Source organism: Nyctereutes procyonoides, unplaced genomic scaffold (genome assembly GCF_905146905.1).
Source record: "Nyctereutes procyonoides isolate TBG_1078 unplaced genomic scaffold, NYPRO_anot_genome, whole genome shotgun sequence".
Taxonomy (NCBI): Eukaryota; Metazoa; Chordata; class Mammalia; order Carnivora; family Canidae; genus Nyctereutes; species Nyctereutes procyonoides.
In genome coordinates this window covers 31325527-31348946 of record NW_026575134.1, presented here as the reverse complement: position 1 = coordinate 31348946, position 23420 = coordinate 31325527, and the positions used below count along the sequence as shown (strand labels likewise).

The 23420-nt window shown below is 43.8% G+C and overlaps 1 protein-coding gene across 1 annotated transcript; it reads left to right on the top strand.

The window, feature by feature from the left end:
* Positions 1–19600: 19600 nt before the first annotated feature.
* RAG1 (recombination activating 1) lies at positions 19601–22732 on the top strand. Its single transcript, XM_055300734.1, has one exon. The coding sequence runs from the start codon at positions 19601–19603 to the stop codon at positions 22730–22732; it is 3132 nt and encodes a 1043-aa protein (XP_055156709.1).
* The last annotated feature ends 688 nt before the right edge of the window (positions 22733–23420 follow it).

Here is a 23420-nt window from a genome sequence, read left to right as displayed (position 1 = left end):
CTTCACATTTCTTATGATCTCTCACATATATTTTAGCAGTTATATGTCCTATCTTGTTCTGTTCATTAATAGCAACAGCTTTAATATCATCTGCCCAATTAACCTATAGCTTGCCAGCAGCAGGTTATTATGCTCTGTAATTCCTGTCTAACACCCAGCTACACTTAAAAATGCTGGAGGGTTGGTGGGTTGATTTAAAACCCCGAAATGGATCCAGGGCACAGGGATCTTCTTGATCCTTTCTGTTTCCAGGTTCAGATGGTGAATCCCAATTCCATGAGGAGGGAGGGTGGGGGGGCTGGGCCTTTTCTCAACAAATATAAGTTCCAAAAAAATTTGGAACCCTCAATTCTGGTTTCCACATGAAGTGATGTGCTGGTCTGTTGTTTTCCTTGGGGACTTAGAGGCAGATGTAGACAAATAGCAGGTGAGGGGGAAAGAGCTGCTGGAGCAGGCTGAGGCTGTAAACAACCAGAGCTATATTAAGAAAGGTCTTGCATGGGCAGCACTGGTCTGGATGCTGCCACCCACTGGGCATTTCCTGAATCGACCTCAGTCAGCTGCTCAGGGACAGGTGTGGAATGATTTGAGGTCTTGGAGTTGGGAGGAGACTTACCCATCCTACCTGCTGGTGTTTTACAAAGTCCTGTTGTGGTACCTGAAGTGATTTTAGGTCGTATACCAGATGATTTTAGGTGGAGACATACTCATGTTGGGTACGTGTGAACACAGAATTGCTTTTCCAATTTTCTTTCAGTCTTTTTGATCCCGGAAAGGAGAAAAGTATCTGTCTGGTGCCGGTAGACTTTTGTACTCCATAACCATCCTTTCTAACAGAGAAAGCATTTTCCCTCCTACGTTGTTTTTCTGCTACGGCCATTAGATAATAACATATGAATGTCTTTCCTCATGTAAACAAGGTGACTTCCCATAGAGACAAATATTAAATAATAGTGCAGGTGATATTTGAATAGGGCAAAATTTGTGAAGGTAGTCCACAGTGAAATTGCTGGCATTCCTTCCTCTCCTTTGCTTCTTTTTTTTTTTTTTAAGATTTTATTTATTTATTCATGGAGGCACAGAGAGAGAGAGAGAGAGGCAGAGATACAGGCAGAGGGAGAAGCAGGCTCCATGCAGGGAGGCCGATGCGGGACTCGATCCCGGGACTCCAGGATCACGCCCTGGGCTGAAGGCAGGTGCTAAACTGCTGAGCCACCCAGGCTACCCTCCTTTGCTTCTTTTGTAATCTTTCACTGAGAGGCTGAGTTGGGATAGTTGGGATCATTAGTTGGTGGTATCTGTTATGACCAGGATGACCAAAGGGAAGGAGAGGCTCCCCTAGAAGTAACCAGAGCTTGGCATCTGGATGGATCTTCACAATGGCAATGCCTGCTACACAGAGACGGTCTCCTAGCAGCCACCCTTCCATTGGTCAGCAGAAGAAAGAGAGAAGAACAGTGCTGGGAGAAAGAATATAAAAATTTGGGAACGTGGTCTCTGTGGAGTTAAAAGGCATGAGAAACCAGGGATTTCCGGTGATATCAAAGGGGCATATAAGCTGTCCGTGCTGTGTGGAGGCAACAATGCTTGCTGTCAACAGTTGTTGATCTTGGGGTCTTAAATTATATTTTGGATTTTCCCTTTCAATCCATCAAATAATTATTGTTACATGTTATATACTTCAAGGTAGAAAAATATGAAAAATAGAAACTACATATAAAATCCCTATGCAGAGCAGTTAGAAATCTCAGTTGTGCAGGTAAGTGAATTTCTTCATTTTCAGAAGCCAACTGACTCACCATTAGGAACTCCCATTCAATCTGAAGGCAGGCAAATCAATCGAAACAGTGCCTCATTTTTCCAGTCATTTCAGATGAAAACAGTCAATCCTGTGTTTTGTCTCTGGTCCTCTATTCTTCTTCCTTGGTGGCACCTACATTTCTGACATTATGGCTTGGAGATGGAGATTGGGGACCTGGCTGACATCTGCTCAGGATCTTGGGAGTGGATTTCACATCCCAGTTTCTGCGGACATAACTCTTTTTCATCATTGGTCATCTGACTTTGGTTCTGTTTCCTCCTCTCAACTGTCTGCGGCCTTTTCAGACTCCAGCCTCAGAGAACCCATGGCCTTATATATCTAGCAGTATATACAATAATGGAAGAAATATATATATTATATTATGGAATTATATATATATGTAAAATTATACCTATATTAAGGAATATTATGTACATTATATATCATTTCTATAATATGTTTATATATATCCTTTATATATATATCCTTTATATATATATATATATATATATATATATATATATATATATCCTTTCAAAACGTTTCCCCCTTCACTTTTGAACTTAAATAAAATATTTAGTCTTTTCCCCTTAAGATTTGAAAACATTCCTTATTCAATATCACTTTAAAAAACTAAACTTATTTTGAATCTACAGATTTACATAGAGTTGTAAGAAATAATAAAGATTCCATGTACCCTTTACTGTTTCCCTGAACGGTTACATTTTACAAAAGTATAGTGAGAAATCACAAGCAGCATATTGACCTTGATACGTCAAGATACAGGAGGAGTTTCCAACACTACTAGGATCTCTTACATTGCCCCTTTGTAGCCATACTACTTCCTTCCCACCTGGACTCCCTCCTTCGCCCTTGGCCATCACTAGCCTGTTCTCCATTTCTATAAGTTTGTCATTTCATGAATGTTACAAAAATGGAATCATACAGTATGTAAACTCTTGGAATTAGCTTTTTATTTTTTTTTTAACTCAGCATAATCTCTGGAGATTCACCCAGGTTGTCTATCACTAGTTTGTTCCTTTTCATTGCTGAATACTACAGTGCTGATATACCACAATTTGTTTAATTATTCACCTGTTAAAGGACATCTGGACCATTTCTAGTTTTTGGCTATTGCAAATGAAGCTACTATGTGCATTTGTGTACAAGTTTTTGGGTGAAACTTGTTTTTATTTCTCTGGGATAAATAGGAGTGCAATTTTTGGGTCATAGGATAGTTGCATATTTAGTTTTTTTTTTAAATGGGTCTTTTAAAAGATTTATTTGTTTATTTTAGAGAGAGAGTAGGAGGAGGGGCAGAGGGGGGAGAATCTTTAAGGAGCCTCCTGCTGAGCTTGGAGCCCGATACAGGGCTGGATCCCATGACCCATTGAGATTAGGACCTGAGCTGAAACGGAGAGTTGGATGCTTAACCAACTGCATCACCCAGGTACCCCTTTAATAGACTGTTTTTAAAGAACAGTTTCAAATTTATAGAAAAATTGAGAAGCTAGTACAGAGAATTCTCATATATCCCTTATCTAGTTTCCTCTATCACATTAGTATATTTGCCACAAATAATGAACCAGTAAACTTCCTTTAGCTATTCCTTCAGAGGAGATACAGTAGGCTGAATGGCGGGTCCTAATTCAGTTATTGGGTCCTAATCCTTCGAGCCTGTAAATGTTATTTACATGGTAAAGATTTTGCAGATGTGAGCAAATTAAGGGTATTGAGGTAGGGAGGTTATCCTGGATTATGCAGATGGGCCCTGAGTGCAATCATAGATGTTCTTTTAAGAGCAAGGCAGGGAGATGTTTGACGTAGACTGAAGAAAAGAAAGGGTGACCACTGAGGCCGAGATTAGACTGATGTGGCCACTCCAGTGGAGTTCAAGGAATGCTGCTCTGGAGACTGGAAGAAGCAAGGAACTGATTCTTCAGTCCTTCCCTGGAACCTTCCAAAATTCAGAAGTTACTAGAAGAGCCTAGAAGCTTCTCTCCCTTTCTGAAGACAGCCGTATTACTACTTTCTTGCTTATCTTTCCAGAGATATTTGATGCATATACAAGCAAAGTATGTTTGCACATATTTCCCCCCTCTTTTTAGCATGTACATTGTTCTGTTCCCTGCTCTCTCCCCACTAACGAGAACTCTTAGAGATTGTTCTGTATAGTTTCTTTTTTCCTTTTTATGTGTTCATTATATTCCATTGGAAATATAGATTAGGATTCATTTAACCAGTGACAATGTTAGTTGTTCTCAGTGTTTTATTATTGCAAACAAGTATTAATGAATTTTGTACATCTATAATTTTGTTTGCATTCCAGTATATTTGAATATCCCTGGGATAGGTTAGTAGATGTGGAATTTCTAGGTCAAAATATTGGTGCATGTTAGGGACTGACTTGTGTTGTTTTGAAATTCATCCTGAAGCTCTAATCCTCAGTGTGACTATAGTAAGAGATAGTGCCTTTACAGAGGTAATTAAGGATAAATGAGGTCATAAGGATGAAGTTCTAATTCACTAGAACTATGTCCTTATAAGAAAAGGAAGATACACCAGAATGCACACCCAAGGAGAAAAGACCATGTGAAGACCCAGCAAGAAGGCAGCCATCTTCAAACCAAGGATACCAGCCTCACCAGACACCAACCCTACTACAACCTTGATCTTGGACTTCCAGTCTTCAGAACCGTGAGAAAATAAATTTCTGTTATTTATGTCACCAAGTCTGTGGCATTTGTTATGGCAGCCTATGCAGACTGTTACAATGCATAAGCAATTGTGACAATTATTGCCAAATTACTGTCCGTGAAGATTGACTTATTTGTATTTCTTCCAGTCTCTGCTCTTTTGTTAATGGACCTTTACATTATTTTTAACTGTTCATAAAAAGACAGTGCTACATGAACATCTTTTAAATTATTTTTTAAGAAGACTTTTAAAAATATTTTATTTATGTATTCACAAGAAATACAGAGAAAGAGGCAGAGACATAAGCAGAGGGAGGAGAAGGCTCCCTATGGGGAGCCCAATGAGGGCTTTGATCTCTGGACCTGAGGTCATGCCCTGAGCTGAAGGCAGGAGCTCAACCATTGAGCCACCGAGGTGTCCCTAAAAAAAGACTTTTAGAAGTAGGTTTTTTTTTTTTGGCTTTCTCACTAATAATTGTATACCTGATCAAAAGACAGCCAGATACCTGCCTTAATCAGAAACCCAAAGTGGACCCAGTTATACAAAAACAAAAATTTAAAAAAAGGAATTACTCGCTCTTATAACTCAGGAAAGTTTGTAATCTTTGTGTTGCCTGCCAATAACAGGAGAGGATCTAAAGTTTCAAACATTTCACTCATTAAATTAAACTTCCGATGTTACCCCAAATTTCCAGGAAGCCATGGTTTCTTAGAAGATTCACAAGGCAGAAGAAAAGATCCATGCATATGTTAGTGAGGACTTGTTATGGTTTTGTGGGACAGAAATCCAAATCAACCTAGCTTAAGGAGAAAATGGAATTTCTTGGCTTTTATAATGGAAAAGCTTATGAGGTTGAAGCTTATTTCAGGCATAGTTGGATTCGAGAGTTTAAATGATGTCATCAGTTCTTTCTTACTGCCTCTCCCCTTCTCCTGCCTACTTGGATTTCATGCCCATATAGATTTTGTCATAACGCAACATGATCGCCTTGGCCACTACAGACTTATGAAATCCTTTGGGTGCACAACCTTGGAGAGAAGAGAGTGGCCCCTTTCTCTCAATTGTTCATATCCATCTCCCAGAAAGACTCTGCCTGTGAGGGTCCTGTCACTGTATTTAAGGGATTGAGAAATTTGATAGTGCAGTTGGCCTTGGCTCAGTGAGGAAGGTAGTGGGGTGAGACTGACCACAATGTTAGAGTCACTATAAGTCGGGGAGGAGTTGGCCTCAGTTGGACAAGACAGAAAGGAACTGATGGCAACTTTCTTATAGAAAATAAAAAATAGGATGTTATCTGCTGAAAATCCAACCAGAGCAAAAGGATTTAGTTGGATGATTCAAAAGGGTAGTGATTTTAAATTTGTTTTTTATTTTTATTTTATGATAGTCACACACAGAGAGAGAGAGAGAGAGAGGCTGAGACACAGGCAGAGGGAGAAGCAGGCTCCATGCACCGGGAGCCTGACGTGGGATTCGATCCCGGGTCTCCAGGATCGCGCCCTGAGCCAAAGGCAGGCGCCAAACCGCTGCGCCACCCAGGGATCCCAAGGGTAGTGATTTTAGGCAATGATAGCTTTAGGTTGTTCCTCAAGCTATACACACCCCGGTGATAGGAAAGTGGCGTTTTTGGAATTGACAGCCCTATCCCCTTTGGTGACTATATATGGATATCTGTAGGTCTCTCTGACTTCAACTTTCTAAGTTTGCATTAATGACTAGGTTAATTTTCTAGGGCTAACATAACAAACCACTACAGACTGAGTGGCTTAAACACCAGAATTTATTGTCTCACAGTTTAAGAAGCTTGAAGTTCTAAGATCAAGCAGAGTTGGTTTCTACTGAGTCTGGTTTGCTCTCTCCTTGTCTGGCCGTCTTCTCCCTATGCCTTCACTTGGCCTTTCCTCTGGGTGTGTCTGTGTCCTAATCTTTTCTTATAAGGACACCAATGCTTTTTGATTATGACCTTATTTTAATTTAATTATCTCTTTAAACACTCTATCTCCAAATACAGTCACATTCTAAGATACAAGATATTAGGAATTCAACATATGAATTCTGAGGTGACACAATTCAGCTTGTAACAATGACCGACCACCTCATTTTGGTTAATAAATTCTTCTCATATTTTAATATCTGTCTTCAGGTTTTGTTCAGCCTGGAAATTATTGTATTTTCTCCTCTTGATGTGACTTTTCACATCTTTGTTCTGATTTGTTGTGGATTGATTTTATAGTATAACTCTAAGAAGGCAAACTTAATTCAAATTTTTTTAGAGGGTGGATATTTCTCCAGTACGTGCAGTTAGCACCCAGTGTTTATTAAATGCCTACTACATAGCATCAGACGCTGAGCCAGGCATTTTCCTCTAATTATCTAATCTTCATAAGGATTCTGGAAAGTAAGTGTTCCCCATTTTTGCATAGGGCTAAACCGAGAAAATCATCACTCCAGTGTGGTTATATGAATGGTTCAAGGTCACAGAACTACATGCAGGTGACAGAGCAGAAAATACATCTCATATCTTTTGACTCTTGACTCATAATCTCATCATCTCTCTCTCCCCTACCAACTACTCCAGGTTTGTTTATTTTAATTCCACATTAGACTGCATGTTCCTAGAACTCGGAGGCAGCTGTGATGGTTACTTTGAAGTGTCAACTTGACTGGGTCACAAAATGCTCAGATACTTGGCTAACCACTGTTTCTAGCTCCGTCTGTGAGGAGGTTTCTGGATGATATTAGCATTTGAATCAGTAGACTGAGCCAAGCGGTTTGTCCTCTTCAGTATAGATGAGCAGCATCCAATCTGTTGAGGAACTAAATAGATCAAAAAGGTAGAGGAAGAGAGAATTCTCTCTCTCTCCCTCTCTCTCTCTCTCTTTGCCTGACTATCCCAGCTGGGACATCAGTCTTCTCCTGCTGTTGGACTGGGTATTAAACCACTAGCTTGCCTGGGTCCTCGCTTACAAATGGCAAATCATGGGACTTCTCAGCCTCTGTAATCATATGAGCTACTTCCTCATACTAAATTCCTCTCCTTGATATCTAGAATAGAAATATTTCCTATTGGTTGTGTTTCTCTGGAGAACCCCATCTAATACAGCAGTGTCTAATGTAATATTTCAGGCAGAGAGGATAGCAAGAAGAAGTATATATGGACTTTTTGACCAGTACAAGGACCAATGTGGCTGTAGTAAGTGGGTGGAAGAAGTAATGCTCCTTGTTTGTCCTTATGAAGTCTTTGGCTTTTCCTCTAACCAGGATGGGGAACTACAGGAGGGTTTTGATCAGAAAGGTGAAATGATCTGACTTGTAATTTTGACAAGACTAGAATTTGTTGACTGATTGGATCTGAGGATTTAGAGCAAGGTGAAGGAAGGATGACCCTTGAAGTTTACCTTGAACTAAGGGGTTAGGTGAAAGAAGATGAAAAAGACTGTGAGGAGAGAGGGTTTGGGGCAGGATGGGGTGTTCTTGAGGCAACACTGTGTTCAACTGAGTACTAAGCATCTTATGTGTATTATTAGCTCATTCAATTCTCCTAAGAACATTACTACTACTATTATTCCCATTTTCAAATAAGGAAATAGAGTCAAAGAAGTTAAGAAAGGTGCCCAAGGTCACACAGCTTGTAAAAGTAGGGACTAGAATTTGAACTCAGGTTTATGTCAGTCCGAAGCCTGCAATACCCAGAACCATAGTCCAACACCATACAGATAATAATGTCCACATTTGCTCATTAAGACTGAGGCCAAATAAGTATCCTCAGACTTGACCATCCAAAGAACAACTTCTTCCTTGGGTAGGTGGATAAGGGAAGTGCCCAAGATGAGACACTTGATTCACGCCCCATTAGTCAGCTTGAGCTACCATAACCAAATACCACAGAGTGGGTGGTTTAAGCAATAGGAATTTATTTTCTCACAGGTCTGGAGGCTAGAGGTCAGAGGTCAAGACAGCTCAGGTTTGGTTTCTTTGACTTGTAGTTGGCTACCTTTTCTTTATGTCCTCACTTGGCCTTCTGTGCTTATGCATCCCTAGATGTGTCCTAATTCCTTCTTGAAAGGACATCAGTTGGATTAGGGGCCACCCTAACTACTTCATTTTGTCTTTATTGTCTCTTTAAAGGCTCTATTTCTAAATACGGTCACATTTTGGGGTACTGGGGGTTAGGATTTCATCATGTGAATTTTGGGAGACACAATTCAACCCATGACACCCACCTTCAGATCAATAGACATAAACCTTAACTTATTTTAACATTGCACTGTACTGTTACTGATTGTTAACAAGGAACAATAGTTTTGTTGGAGAAAGGGAGTCATGAGTCCAGGATGCCAAAAGGCCACTGAACGTGGAGTTGATTCCTGGTATCTCACACATAGTCTCTACATAATGGTTTGTGGGTGATGAGAACCAGAGAAACCTCAAAAAAGAATGAGGAGTTCTGAGAATTCTTCATGATGTCATGTTGCTGAGAACATGTTTTTTTTTTTTTTTTTGGTATAATATATGTAATATGTGCTAGTGAAAGATAATCATGGGTTTTTTTATGGTTGGTGAATTTTTGGAGGGGCTGAGGTTAAAAAGATTGGAAATGTTAAGGAAGGTTGGAGAAGAATGATGTTTTTTTCTTTTTCTAGAAATACAAAGGATAGCAAATCTCAACTAAAGCTCAACTCAGCTAGCCATGCTCTGCCCCCCACCAACCTTCCTGTCACAAAGCAGTTATTTTTTAAGATTGTCATGAAGACAAGAAAGTGTAGAATCCAAATTGGTCTATAGAAACTTATATAATGAAATTAATTATTACTACTAATAGCCATCCCTAGGTGTGGAAATAAAGATATAAACATTTCTCTTTTCTGTAATGATAATGGCCAAGTGGGATTTTATTTGCATTTGGAAATTGTGCTTTCTGTTTGAGTGGGAGGGATGTCCCAGGAAAAATTTATAACAAGATAAACATTTAAATCACACAATAAATAATAAACTTTTTTTTGAGAAACATTATAGACAATTCAATGGCAGATTTTTGCACAAAAAAAATAGGAATTAATTCTACCTTTCCATCTCTCTCCAGAACCTCTATTCATAAGTTGAAAAGAATATAGTTTTTAGTTAACATTTGTCAAAAACGTCGTAATTTTTCTCATTGTATAGAAAATCAAGCCACATAGTAACTATGGGCAGAAACACAGTTAAATTAAATTGCAGTTAAAGTTCCTTTGTTTCAAAGTATCTTTTTCTCACCCTCCAAAAATTGTGAAATTTTAGAAACCCCCAAATTATAGGGCTTGGGACAGTTGCCAAGTATGGCTTTTTCTAAAATTGTCTTTTGCTGTCCTGCAATTACTCATTTCAGGCTATTATGTTTCCTCGAGGCTGAGAAAGCTCATTCCTCAAACTTGAATTCTAGCTTTAAGAAATTTTTATAAAATTCATCCTACGCTTTTGAGCTCATTCTTAGGCCCTATACAACTAAAAAGCACAAGGAAGAAAGAAACGGCTTCCCATATTTGGAGTTTGAAGATGGAACGGACGTCACCAAATTAGAAAGGATGTCAGGTAGAGTCCTAAACACTGGACATCACTTCTCAGTTCCTCAGACTCCTTCATGAGGACTTCCCTCGTGTCTTCACTTGTTTGAAGATCGAGGAGAAGGTATTTATTACAGATTTTCTGGGGCCAGTCACCAGTAGTGAGTCTCATGTTGGACTCTGCAGTGGAAGACTGCAGTTAACTAGGGGTGGGGTCTTGCACATGTTGCTTTGATTGCCTAAGCTTTTGGCATTGTTTCTTAGTCTATAGGAATTATGGAGGATTCCTACAGAGGTAGGTGATGGTGGAGGGGAAGGTTAGGGAAGATAGAAGTTGGGATAAGAGGCGGAGGGAAGGGAACCAAACTTAATGGCTCCTGAAATCAGTTCATGGACTCAACTTCATGAGACTTTGGAGTCTCCTGAATGGCTTTTTCTGATAGACTTTTTGGACCACACGATGGCAGTAGTTGTTTAGAAACAGCCTCGCTCACATCAGAAAGCCCGCTGCGGCACTCCTGAATTTGTGGAGAATGAGCTGCAGCTGACGTTTAGAGCAATTAATAACACATTAGAAAATTTACTAACAGGGATAATCCACATTGAGTTAATTAGAAAGCAATTTCAAGACTGGGGAAGTGGGGGAGGAAAGAGCATGTAGAGATGCTGGCTCTCCGCTACCGGTGCTGTGGCAAGTTTGCATTATCACCGAAGGCTCTGATCTAGCAGTGACCTATTAAGGTTCTGCTTCTTTGCCAACTCAAGTTCCTTTCCAGGCTAAGGGAAGCCAGATGGCATGGGGGTGGGAGAAGGAGGGATGCTCTGTTCCCAGTGTAGTGGAAAGAATCTTGTCCCGGGATGCTAGAGACCTGATTTGTAATGCTATTTCTGCTACTAATCCCCGCCTGTGACATTGAGCAGGACACTGCCCTTTGGGGACTATTTCTCACCTATGAGATGTGTTCATTGGGTCAGATAACCTCTAAGTTCCCTTTTAGCTCTGGCATTCGAGTCGGTGATGTCAGGAGGCAAGAGTTTTGCGAGCTGGAGATAGATAGATACAAGCTTATATATGTAATCACGATGTCAGTAAATAGCATCTGCTGGATTATGATAAGAGCGCAAAATGCCACATTCACACACTCGGACCGCGGCTGCAGGAGTAGATTTTGACTGATAGCAGCTGGAGCTCATGGCTGTCTGGGAAGAAATTGAATTTGAAAAGTTCTCTTAAAAGGGCCTGCGGAGAACCAAGGGGAATAAGGGTAGGCAACTTGTCAAGGAGAGTTGGGGGCGTGGATGGAGAGGCAGGGGAAAGGGGGGACAAGCCTGCCAGGCACACATGCCCCAAGGGAGCCAGGCCAGGCCAGGGACTGTGGACACTTCCAGGATTAACCACAGCTAATCGCTCAGCTGGGAGTGCTGTGCTCAAGGCTGGAAACTGGCATCGAATCGTCCAAACACTAGTTTGGCCTTTTCATTCTTTTCCTCCTGCTAAATTTGGCCAAGATCTGTCAGCAGTGTTTTATTTTTAATTTGCTTGGAACAACGTGGCATCCTAGGCAGCTCTGATTTTGCTATTTTATGATGGAAGTCCAAGTTTGCTCCAGGTGGGGTTCGTCACGTGGGAAAGATCTGGAGCAAGAATAGTGGGTAGAATTTTAGTGGCCAGGAAAAGGGACAAGAATTCATGGCTCAGCTTATTTGTCCTGATGATTCGATGGAGGTCTTAATTCTCAGCAGAGGACAGGTGACAGTGACACATTTTTGACAGGGATGGGAAAAAGACCCTGGGTAAGAACAAAGAAATATTGGAAATCCTGCCCTTGAAGAATCTGATATATACAAATCTAGACTTTGATAAAAAAAATTAGAAGTCTATTTTCATAAGAATCCAATATTTTATTTTGCCTCATTTAAAATCCATTAAAGTACTTTTACTTATTTGTAAATCTCATGGATTTTTTCCTATTTTTAAGGTAACACATGACTGATAAAAAATTAGATGATATAAAAATCTATGGTAAATATAGTTCAAAAAGAAGAAGAAAGATAAAACTCTAGCTAGCTGGTCTGACCCTCATGTCGCTGTCCCCTCTGGCCTGGTGTATACTCTTTGAGGAATTTCTCTGAGCATCTAACTTCCCTAAGAGAAATTGAAAAGAATTCCATTTATGAATTTTTGACCTTAGAGAAATTTTCCAACTCTGGTTTGGGCTTGAAGGGTGACCAACTGACACTGTTTGCTTGGACTTTCAGGTCTAAACTCAGGAAAGTGGGATGATTGGTCACCTTAGTTTCACTTAACTTCTAGGTGAGTCTTTAGAACTGAAGAGTACCTGATCCTTGGAAGCTGGGACTGGCTGCTTTTTCTAATTCCGTGAGATATTTCCTTCAAGGTGAGGCAAGAACATCTGGCCCTTTCTCTTTCTGCGAGTCCCGTGAAGATGCGGGGTTTTGGAGTAGGGGAGGGCGGATGGATGGGAAGGACATCGTCTTCCATGTCAGCCATGCTGTGCCTCCTCTCTACCTCTTCCCACTGAATGAAGAGGACTTCAAGGCCACAAAGCCCACCCATCTTGGAGGCCCTCCATCCTGCTGATTTGAATGTGGACACCGTCTTTAGGAGACTCTCAACTCCCGACTGCCCAGTCTCACAGTATCATGTGAACCTCAGGTAATGGGTCTATCGCCTTGGGCACAAACACACCTAGAAGGATTTATTTTTATTTTTTTTTTAATTTTTTTTATTTATTTATGATAGTCACACACAGAGAGAGAGGCAGAGACATAGGCAGAGGGAGAAGCAGGCTCCATGCACCGGAAGCCGGACGTGGGATTCGATCCCGGGTCTCCAGGATCGCGCCCTGGGCTAAAGTCAGGCGCTAAACCGCTGCGCCACCCAGGGATCCCACACCTAGAAGGATTTAAATGAAGCCACAGGCCATCTCTCCAAATATTATTGCAATGGCTTCTGTTCTGTCTTTATCTTAGTAGAAGCTGTGTCCCCAGGACTGTTGTACAGTTAGGTAGGCCCAAGTGCAACATAGAGGAGCCGTACAAGGAGTGTCTTATGAGGCCAGCACAGCACAGAGAAATCCTTACACCTGCCTCTTTGACAGTTTTTGCTAAGAATCAGATGTCAGAGAATCCCCTCACATATTAGCTAGACAGAGAGGTACTTTGGGGAATCAGGCCGGCCTAAGAACTATGAAAAACGTTTGAAACAGAGATGGTACTAAGTATATAGAAGTATGTGAGTCATCCTCCCACTACTACTACAAACTGGCTTTCAATATACTTTTACAGTGGGGTGCAGTGCTTAAGGACCCCACATTCACCAGTCAGTGGCTGTGTGACCATGGATAGGTTCTCCATTGCTCTCAACTTCTACTGCTCCTCTTTAGAGATAATAGTGTCAAATGTGTAGATTGTTGGGACAATGAAATAATATGTAAAGCACTTAGAAGCCTGGGACCGAAATGATCAATCCAAGCTGTAGATGAGGAGATTATGGCTCCCGGTTTAACTAAAGTATCGAAGAGCTGAGGCAAGATTCAAATCCAGGTCTGTTGACTTCGAAACACATGACTTGTGTTTTGAACTCAATGTTGTTACCAGGAGCACAACCTTCCCTGACTCAGAATTGACTGGGCAGCAGGATTCTGGAATGGGCACGGATACTATTTCAAAATAATAATAAAAATCCTCATAGAGTTAGTATTTGATGGGTATCTACTAAGGGCAGACACTGTCCCAAGTATTTTCCCATGATAACTCTCACCGTACAAGCTCACGGACCCTGAGGTATACGCCATTAGTATTTCTATCTTAGAGGCACAGAGCTCTAGAATCTTTTGGCAGAAGCCAGAGCTTATGTTGACAAGCTCATTTCCAACCCAAACAGTCTTGGGGAGGGAGCTAGCAGCCCTGGCAATGCTCCAGCACACACCCGTGACACTCAGGTCCCCCCTGGCCAAGCTTCCTGAAGAGCCAGGTGTCAGCTGGAGCTGGGGGCTCCTGGCCTGTGATTGGCTGCTAGCATGTGTGGTTAGCCCTCTGTGGTGGGGGAGGCGAGGAAGGACAGTGGAAGCTGATAAATAATGCAGCACCTGCTCTGGGGTACAAGAGAACAAAGAGGGGGAGGAGAACACACTTTGCCTTCTCTTTGGTATCAAGTAATATCAACCGAATTACAGCCATCCCAGCACTTTGGCCAGGCGGCCTGCTGAGCAAGGTAACACTCGTCACTTTCATGCCCTGAGCCACAATATTTATTACATTTTTATGTTTCTAATTAGGAGGACTTGGGCTTTTTATCCTTGCAGGGGACAAGGGGACGGATGAAGGGAAGCTGATAACAATTGGATTTTTCTTTCCCATGTATAAAAATCGGAGAGGACTAAGAAGCTAGGTTTAAGAAGACAGCGTAGGTTCATAGAGAAGATGCCGATATCCAGATGGCTGTAAATGAATGTTGGGGGCAGGGGAGACCTGTAAGGAGTGCTTCTTGAATGAATCCGTAAATGAATTATCAGAAGGAAAGGTGTGACTCTTGGAAAAGAGATGCTGTGCTTGTCTAGGCATGATAAGTAATCAGCAAACGAATTCTAGGGTGGGAGGAAATGTAGTTTCCCAGGTATTCCCAGGTATTGCCAGCAATTTCCTGAACCAGGTTGGATTGAGTGGGAGACCAGCTTCTCTCAACGCGTGACCCGTGGGCTACTCGTAGCAGGATCAACCGAAATGCTTAACACCTGCAATTTCTGGACTCTTTTCTAGACAAACTGAATCGGAATTTCTGGAACCTGATGGTCTGCTTTATTTTTTTTTAAACACAAGTTCCCCTATAATTCTAACACATAATCATTTTTTTAAAAGATTTTTTTTATTTTGTTTATCCATAGAGACACATACAGAGAGAGGCAGAGACACAGGCAGAGGGAGAAGCAGGCTCCATGCAGGGAGCCTGATGTGGGACTGGATCCCGGGTCTCCAGGATCACGCCCTGGGCTGCAGGCGGCGCTAAACCGCTACGCCACCAGGGCTGCCCACACATAATAATTTTTAAAAATACTTTATTTACTTACTTGAGAGAGAGAGAGAGTGCAGAGGGAGAGGGAGAAGCAGACCCCCACTTAGCAGGGATCATGACTTGAGTCCAAGGCAGACACTTAACGGGATGAGTCGCCCTGGTGCCTATTATCTATTAAGATAATAATTTTGAGAATTGACACTATAGAGACCCTATGCAGAGATTATGTTCTTGAACTGGGATTCCTGACCGGGGGTTGTGACAGTGCCCTTCTCTTTCTGAAGTAGTTCAAGCAAGAAGATGCCTGGGGGGGAAGGAAAAAAAAATCTTAGGGTCATTTTGTGGATGGCTGAGACTTCTAGAAAGGTGGCTGATGCTGTCAACTTTTTGAAGATGGTGTTTGGCAAACAGTAGAGAATAGTATTTGTAGAGTGGATGAGTGAATACGTGAGCAGGGTAGGTGTGACAGCCAGGGGGTCACCCTTGGGCACACAGTGGTCGTTTGGAACATTGTATATAGACCAAGTCAAAGATGTGAAGAGGGGAGATTGTGGGACAAGTGCTACACACTTGTGTAGGTGTGTGTAGGGAGGGGGCTGGGCTGGGAGTGGGAGGTGGTGGTGCTGCTGCGACCCTGCCTCCTGACCTAACTAATTATACAGTCACCAAGGTGACTTCTGCCCAGGGCCAGGCCACCCCAGCCTAGTTTGTCCAAATGAATCTGTGCCCTGTGTTGACAAAGACCCCACAGCTGTGATGGCAAGTGATGGCCCCACTGAGATGGCAGTGCCTCCCGGCAACGGGGCTGAGCCAGCACCCCAGGCTGGTCTGAGGCTGGGACCTTTCCTTAGAAGAGAGATCAAGCGTTTGTAAGATTCCTGAGTGTCAAACAATGATCACAGGATAACGCTTACATAATCCCAGCTTCGTGATCTGTATAGGCCCATATTTTGGTTCCCTTTCTACACATTTACCAGAAAAGAAAGATAAGGATGCTGGTCAGATTTGAGGCTTAGCCAGGTCTTAAAATTTCTTGGGGGTTGGGAAGGGTGGATTTAGGAAGAAATAAAGAAAAGTGACAATGGGTATGTACCTATAAATTTAGTCTTTAAAACATTTTTTTCCCTAAAGTAAGTTGATCACATTTAAAAAAATACATGTTTGTTGCAAAAAATTAAAATGACGTAAGAATGAATAAAATAGAAAATTAAAGAGACTATATTACCAGTGTCAATTCTGTTTTTTAAGATTTTATTTATTATTATTATTATTATTATTATTATTATTATTATTATTTTTGAGAGAGAGAGATAGTGAGAAAGAGCAAGTGAGAGCACAAGCAGGCTCACTGTTCCTCCCCTGAGCAGGGAGCCCGACATGGGACTTGACCCCAGGACTCTGGGATCATGACCCAAGCCAAAGGTAGATGCTTAACTGACTGAGCCACCCAAAGGCCCCTTTTGTCTTTTCTTTTCTTTTCTTTTCTTTCTTTTCTTTCTTTTTTCTTTTGTTTCTTTCTTTCTTTCGAGTGTAATTCTTTTTTTTTTTTGTTTTTGTTTTATTTATTTATGATAGGCACACAGTGAGAGAGAGAGGCAGAGACACAGGCAGAGGGAGAAGCAGGCTCCATACACTGGGAGCCTGACGTGGGATTCGATCCGGGGTCTCCAGGATCGCGCCCTGGGCCAAAGGCAGGCGCCAAACCGCTGCGCCACCCAGGGATCCCTTTCGAGTGTAATTCTATTTTTGGAGAGTAAACATTGTTAAGATTTTAGTGCATACCCTCCCAGCACGAATGTACTTCCAGGGGTGTGATCAAATGTGTATAAAAGGAATCCTACTAGCTATCGTTGTCCTGTTCTCTGCTTTGTCGTGTATCTTTCCGTATCATTGATGCATATGGATATTGCAGATATGTATTAATGCATATAGAAATGTTAAATGTCTGTATTGTTTTCCATGGTATATCTGGATCTTAGTTTATTTAATAATGCCCTATTGGTGATTATTTATGCTGTTTCCTATTTTTTGAAAGTAACAATTTTTTTTTTAAACAAATCTCTTTCTGCGTCTCAGCCTCTCTCCATGTAATATTCACTGTGGGAATAACCTGTGGAATGTTTATTCCCACCCGAGAAATAGCCTGTGAGAATGTTTCTATGGAATAACTTCCTAAAAGCAAATTTATTGCACCAAAGATAAGATATACTTAAACTTTTGAAAAACAGTGCTAAATTGTTCACTAGAGATATTATACCAATTTATACTCCTCCTAAGAATGTATGAAGATACTTGCATTTCCCCATACTTTCATTAATGCTGAATAATAATATTTTAAATCTTTGTTAGCCAGATAGATAAAACATACCTCATTAGATCTAGTTATTAAAAATTCCATCTTCTTCTAAAAGTAATACATGTTTATTTCAGAAAAAATAGAAATCATAGGTAAGGATTAAAAAAATAAAACATCAATAGCGGGAGTGCCTGGCTGGCTCAGGGGGTGGAACGTGTGACTCTTGATCTCAGGGTTGTGAGTTCAAGCCCCACATTGGGTGTAGAGATTACTTAAAGATAAAAATCTTTTTTTTTTAAATAAAACATCTATAGCTTCCACAGATAACCACGATCAGCATCTCAGTGTATATTTCTCTCAAGGCAAGAAGAATAATATCCCTTCTACCCCCTTCTTGCTTCTAGTTTGGATAAAGTTTTAGCAGTTGAGTTGAAAACAACAACAAATACATTTGATTTGGATGTCAATGGCTAATAATCGGTTGGTGATGGTATGCTTTCTTTGGGAGTATTTAAATAAATGTATTTTGGCAGATTTTGACATAACGTTTCCAGCCAGTGGGAGTCAGGAGAGGAATGGGGAGGGAGGGGAGATAGTTCTAGAGACCCCTCCAACATGCCTTGTGGTTGACTTACTCATTGAGAAAGTTCATTATTTAGCTCCAGAGATGGTGATGCAGTTTTTTTTTTAAATAAAAACTCAAAATATTATTTTGGAAATCCAGAGAACAAGCATGTTAGAAAAAGCCTGGGTAGGACAAGTCTAATGGCATGAAAAGGCCTTTGGGTGGCTCAGTCAGTTAAGCATCTGACGGAAGGAGTTTAGCCCATGGGGGAGGGGAGACCCAGAAGGCCTTCACACCTGACACAGGACAGAATTGAGGAACATAACTGAACCCTAAGCAATGTTGAGGTGTTTGCTGGGCTGCAGGTGAAATACTTTTGAGGTTAATGAGACCTCTGAGACTGCAGTTGTTTAGATCTCACACAGTCCTGCCTATAGAACAATTTCACAGGATTTCCTTTTTAACCGGGTCTTGGAAATTAAGAACATCAGTCCCTGCAGTCTAGAGCATACAAGATAGAGCAAACTTCAGTAGTTTAAAGGGATGACTTAAAAAGAAACTTCGGTAGCAGCAGTCAGCATTAGCCACTGCACCTCCTTCCCCCCAAACCTTGTTGTCCAGTAATGACTTCCAGGAGGGCCTGGATGATTTTTACCTGAAACTCCTTGAATTTTTCACCTTAAAAGTCCTTAAGGATCTTTGTTATGAGCACAATATGGTTTGTTGCAGGTTTAGAGAGTTCTGTGGGGTTTTTTTGTTTTGTTTTGTTTCTAATGTAAGACACAGCCTTATAATTTACAGCAGTGTTCACTAATTAAAATTGTAAGCATAATTACTATCCATGATACTTATTATTAGTTAGCATTCATAAAGCCTCAAAATTCACTTCGTCCTTTCAAGTAGTGAGTAATTAGTTTCTTTGAGTTTGTAGCTCTAGCATCCCTTTATGACCCGTTTGGAAGAAATAAACAACCAATCTCCCAGGAGACTGCTTTAAAAAGCTGGAAATATATTGTCCAGCTAGTACAATGAGACTAATACAATGCAGAAAATATGACTTTTCTGTGTTTTTTACTAGCCAGTTTTTCCTTGTATTTATTCAACAAAAGACTGTTCAGCCTTAATGCGTACAAGGAATGTTGGAGAGATAGAGATGAATCACTCGAAGATTCTGTCCTCAAAGACCTTCAGGTTTTGGTGGAAAGAAAATAAGTTGGTACATATATACGTAAATCGAAGCATAGTGGTGCATGTTGGTATAGATGACCTTGTGCACTGGCAAAGCAAGGAATGACTGTTCTCTGCTGTATGCTCTGCACCTAACATAGTCTATTAAAATAGGAGGTTTAGGGATACCTGGGGGGCTCAGTGGTTGAGCGTCTGCCTTCGGCTCAGGACGTGATCCCCGGGTCCCAGGATCGAGTCCCACACCGGGCTCTGTGCATGGAGTCTGCTTCTCCCTCTGCCTGTGTCTCTCATGAATAAATAAAATCTTAAAAAAAAATAGGAGGTTTCATAAGTAACTTTTTGGAGGATCAACAAATGAATGAATAATTGAATGTTTAAATTTGTATTCCTCCCGAGATGCATCAGTGGGATATTGATTTTTTTTTTTTTTTGGTCTTAATCTGACTTGTTTTCATTGTTCTCAGGTATCTCAGGCAGCATGGCTGTCTCTTTGCCACCCACCCTGGGACTCACTTCTGCCCCAGATGAGATCCAGCACCCACATATTAAATTTTCAGAATGGAAATTTAAACTGTTCAGGGTGCGGTCTCTTGAAAAGGCACCTGAAGAAGCTCAAATAGAAAAGAAAGTTTCCTCTGAGGGGAAACCCTCTCTGGAGCAATCTCCAGCAGTCCCGGACAAGGCTGATGGTCAGGAGGCAGCCCTGAGTCCACCAGCATTGAAAGCTCACCCCAAGTTTCTGAAGGAACCCCACGATGATGGGAAATCAAGAGACAAAGCGATCCACCAAGCCAACCTTCGACATCTCTGCCGAATCTGTGGGAATTCTTTGAAAACCGACGGGCGTAATAGGAGGTATCCGGTCCACGGGCCCGTGGATGGCAAAACCCAAGTCCTTCTACGGAAGAAGGAAAGGAGGGCCACATCCTGGCCAGACCTCATTGCCAAGGTTTTCCAGATCGATGTGAAAGCAGACGTTGACTCCGTCCACCCCACCGACTTCTGCCACAAGTGCTGGAAGGTCATGTACAGAAGGTTTAGCAGCGCCCCACGCGGGGTTTGCTTCCCGAGGAAGGCGGCCCCGGAGTGGCTCCCCCACGCGCCCTCTTGCGACCTCTGCCGCGCTGCCCGCCAGGGACTCAAGAGGAAGAGTCCTCAGCCAAATGCACAGCTCAGCAAAAGGCTCAGAACCGTGCTTGAGCGGCCGGGCAGGGCCCGTGGGCACCGGAGAAGAGCCCGGGCCGGGCTCCGCGACAGCGGGGCAACCAGGAAGGCCTCCGACTGCGGGAACGTGCACCTTGGTACCGAGCTCCTGGCAGTGGACTTCCCGGCCCACTTCGTGAAGTCCATCTCCTGCCGGATCTGTGAGCACATCCTGGCGGACCCCGTGGAGACCACTTGCAAGCACGTGTTTTGCAGGGTCTGCATTCTCCGCCGCCTCAAAGCCACGGGCAGCCACTGTCCCTGCTGCCGGTATCCCTGCTTCCCTACCGACCTGGAGAGCCCGGGGAGGTCCTTTCTGAGCATCCTGAACTCCCTGATGGTGAGATGTCCGGCCAAAGGGTGCGACGAGGAGGTCAGCTTGGAGAGGTACAACCAGCACGTGGCAGGCCACAAGGACTCTGACCAGACTTTTGTGCACATCAACAAGGGGGGGCGGCCGCGCCAGCCCCTGCTGTCGCTGACCCGGAGGGCTCAGAAGCACCGCCTGCGGGAGCTCAAGCTGCAGGTCAAGGCCTTCGCCGACCGGGAGGAGGGGGGCGACGTGAAGTCCGTGTGCCTGGCGCTGTTCCTGCTGGCGCTGCGGGCCAGGAACGAGCACCGGCAGGCCGACGAGCTGGAGGCCGTCCTGCAGGGCCGCGGCCCCGGCCTGCAGCCGGCCGTCTGCCTGGCCATCCGCGTCAACACCTTCCTCAGCTGCAGCCAGTACCACAAGATGTACCGGACCGTGAAGGCCATCACCGGGAGGCAGATCTTTCAGCCGCTGCACGCCCTGCGGGCCGCCGAGAAGGCCCTCCTGCCCGGCCACCACGCCTTCGAGTGGCAGCCGCCTCTGCAGAACGTGTCCTCCAGCGCCCACGTTGGCATCATCGACGGCCTGTCGGGCCTGTCCCCCTGCGTGGACGACTACCCCGTGGGCACCATCGCCAAGCGGTTCCGCTACGATGCGGCCCTGGTGTCCGCTCTGATGGACATGCAGGAGGACCTCCTGGAAGGCATGAGGGCCCGGGGCCTGGACGACCACCTCGGGGGCCCGTTCACCGTGGTGGTCAAGGAGTCCTGCGACGGCATGGGGGACGTGAGCGAGAAGCACGGCGGCGGCCCGGCCGTCCCCGAGAAGGCCGTGCGGTTCTCGTTCACGGTCATGAGGATCACCGTGGCCCAGGGCTCGGAAAGCGTGCAGGTGTTCGAGGAGGGCAAACCGAACTCGGAGCTGTGCTGCAAGCCGCTGTGTCTCATGCTGGCGGACGAGGCCGACCACGAGACCCTGACGGCCATCCTGAGCCCGCTGGTCGCCGAGAGGGAGGCCATGAAGAGCAGCCACCTCCTGCTGGAGATGGGGGGCGCGCTGCGGACCTTCAGGTTCATCTTCAGGGGCACCGGATACGACGAGAAGCTTGTCCGGGAGGTCGAAGGCCTCGAGGCCTCGGGCTCGGTCTACATCTGCACCCTCTGCGACGCCACCCGCCTGGAAGCCTCTCAGAACCTCGTCCTGCACTCCATCACCAGGAGCCACTCGGAGAACCTGGAGCGCTATGAGGTCTGGCGCTCCAACCCCTACCACGAGTCCGTGGACGAGCTGAGGGACCGGGTCAAGGGCGTCTCCTCGAAGCCCTTCATTGAGACGGTGCCTTCCATCGATGCGCTCCACTGCGACATCGGCAACGCGGCCGAGTTCTACAAGATCTTCCAGCTCGAGATAGGCCAGGCCTACAGCAAGGCCGGCGCGTCCAAGGAGGAGCGGAGAAGGTGGCAGGCCACGCTGGACAAGCATCTCCGCAAGAAGATGAACCTGAAGCCCATCATGAGGATGAACGGCAACTTCGCCAGGAAGCTCATGACCAAAGAGACGGTTGAAGCAGTCTGTGAACTAATCCCCTCTGAGGAGAGGCACGAAGCCCTGAGGGAGCTCATGGACCTTTACCTGAAGATGAAGCCTGTATGGCGATCTTCGTGTCCCGCGAAAGAGTGCCCAGAATCCCTGTGCCAGTACAGCTTCAACTCCCAGCGTTTCGCCGAGCTCCTGTCTACCAAGTTCAAGTATAGATACGAGGGCAAAATCACCAATTACTTCCACAAAACCCTGGCCCACGTCCCCGAAATTATCGAGAGAGATGGTTCCATCGGGGCCTGGGCGAGCGAGGGCAATGAGTCTGGCAACAAACTGTTTAGGCGCTTCCGGAAAATGAACGCCAGGCAGTCCAAGTGCTACGAGATGGAAGACGTCCTGAAACACCACTGGCTGTACACCTCCAAATACCTGCAGAGGTTTATGAATGCTCACAATGCGTATAAAAAGTCCGGCCCTCCCTTCGACTCACAGGCAGGCTTAGGCGATCCATTAGGCCTAGAGGACTCTCTGGAAACTCAAGATTCGATGGAATTTTAAGGAAGGCAGATGCTTTTGAGTTGGTTTTTTGCAAACCAGTTTTCCCCTGGGTTGCACTAGGGCCTTCTCACACCCTTCACTCCTGTGTGTGTGTGTGTGGGGGGGCTTTGCCACCCAAGCAGTGGTCCATAGGAGAGGCCAGCCGTGCTGAATCCATGTCAGGAATGGATAACTGATGAACTGATTGCCCGAACCGTGTAGGGAGTTCAGAAGAGCAACAGGAGAAATCAGTTATTTGAAAGCTCAATAACTCAGAAGAGGAGTAACTGCAGGGGACCAGACATGAACAAGGAAGTGCGTGTGTGTGACTGAGTGACACAGAAAATCAAAGTCAGGGTTATCAAAGAACAGCCAGGGAAGCTGGGAAAGGAATTTGTCTTGTGGGATCCGTTCTCCACCCCTTCAATTTAGCATAACTTTGTATTGAGATATGCGTGTGTTTTTTTTTTAATGCCATTTCTGTAGAATTCCTTATTTTACAAATTTCACAGATCTGGGCTTATTCTGCAAGATCCAAAATCTTTAAAAACTTTTATTGGATTTCTCTACCAATAACATCTTACACACTTGGATGGCATGATGACCTTCACAGAGTGCTCTCAATGTGTTTTCTTACTTGGGACATTTATGCAGAAATACCTTACATCCAGAAAAATTTTGGAAAATCTGCCCCCTTCTGGGTTTCAGT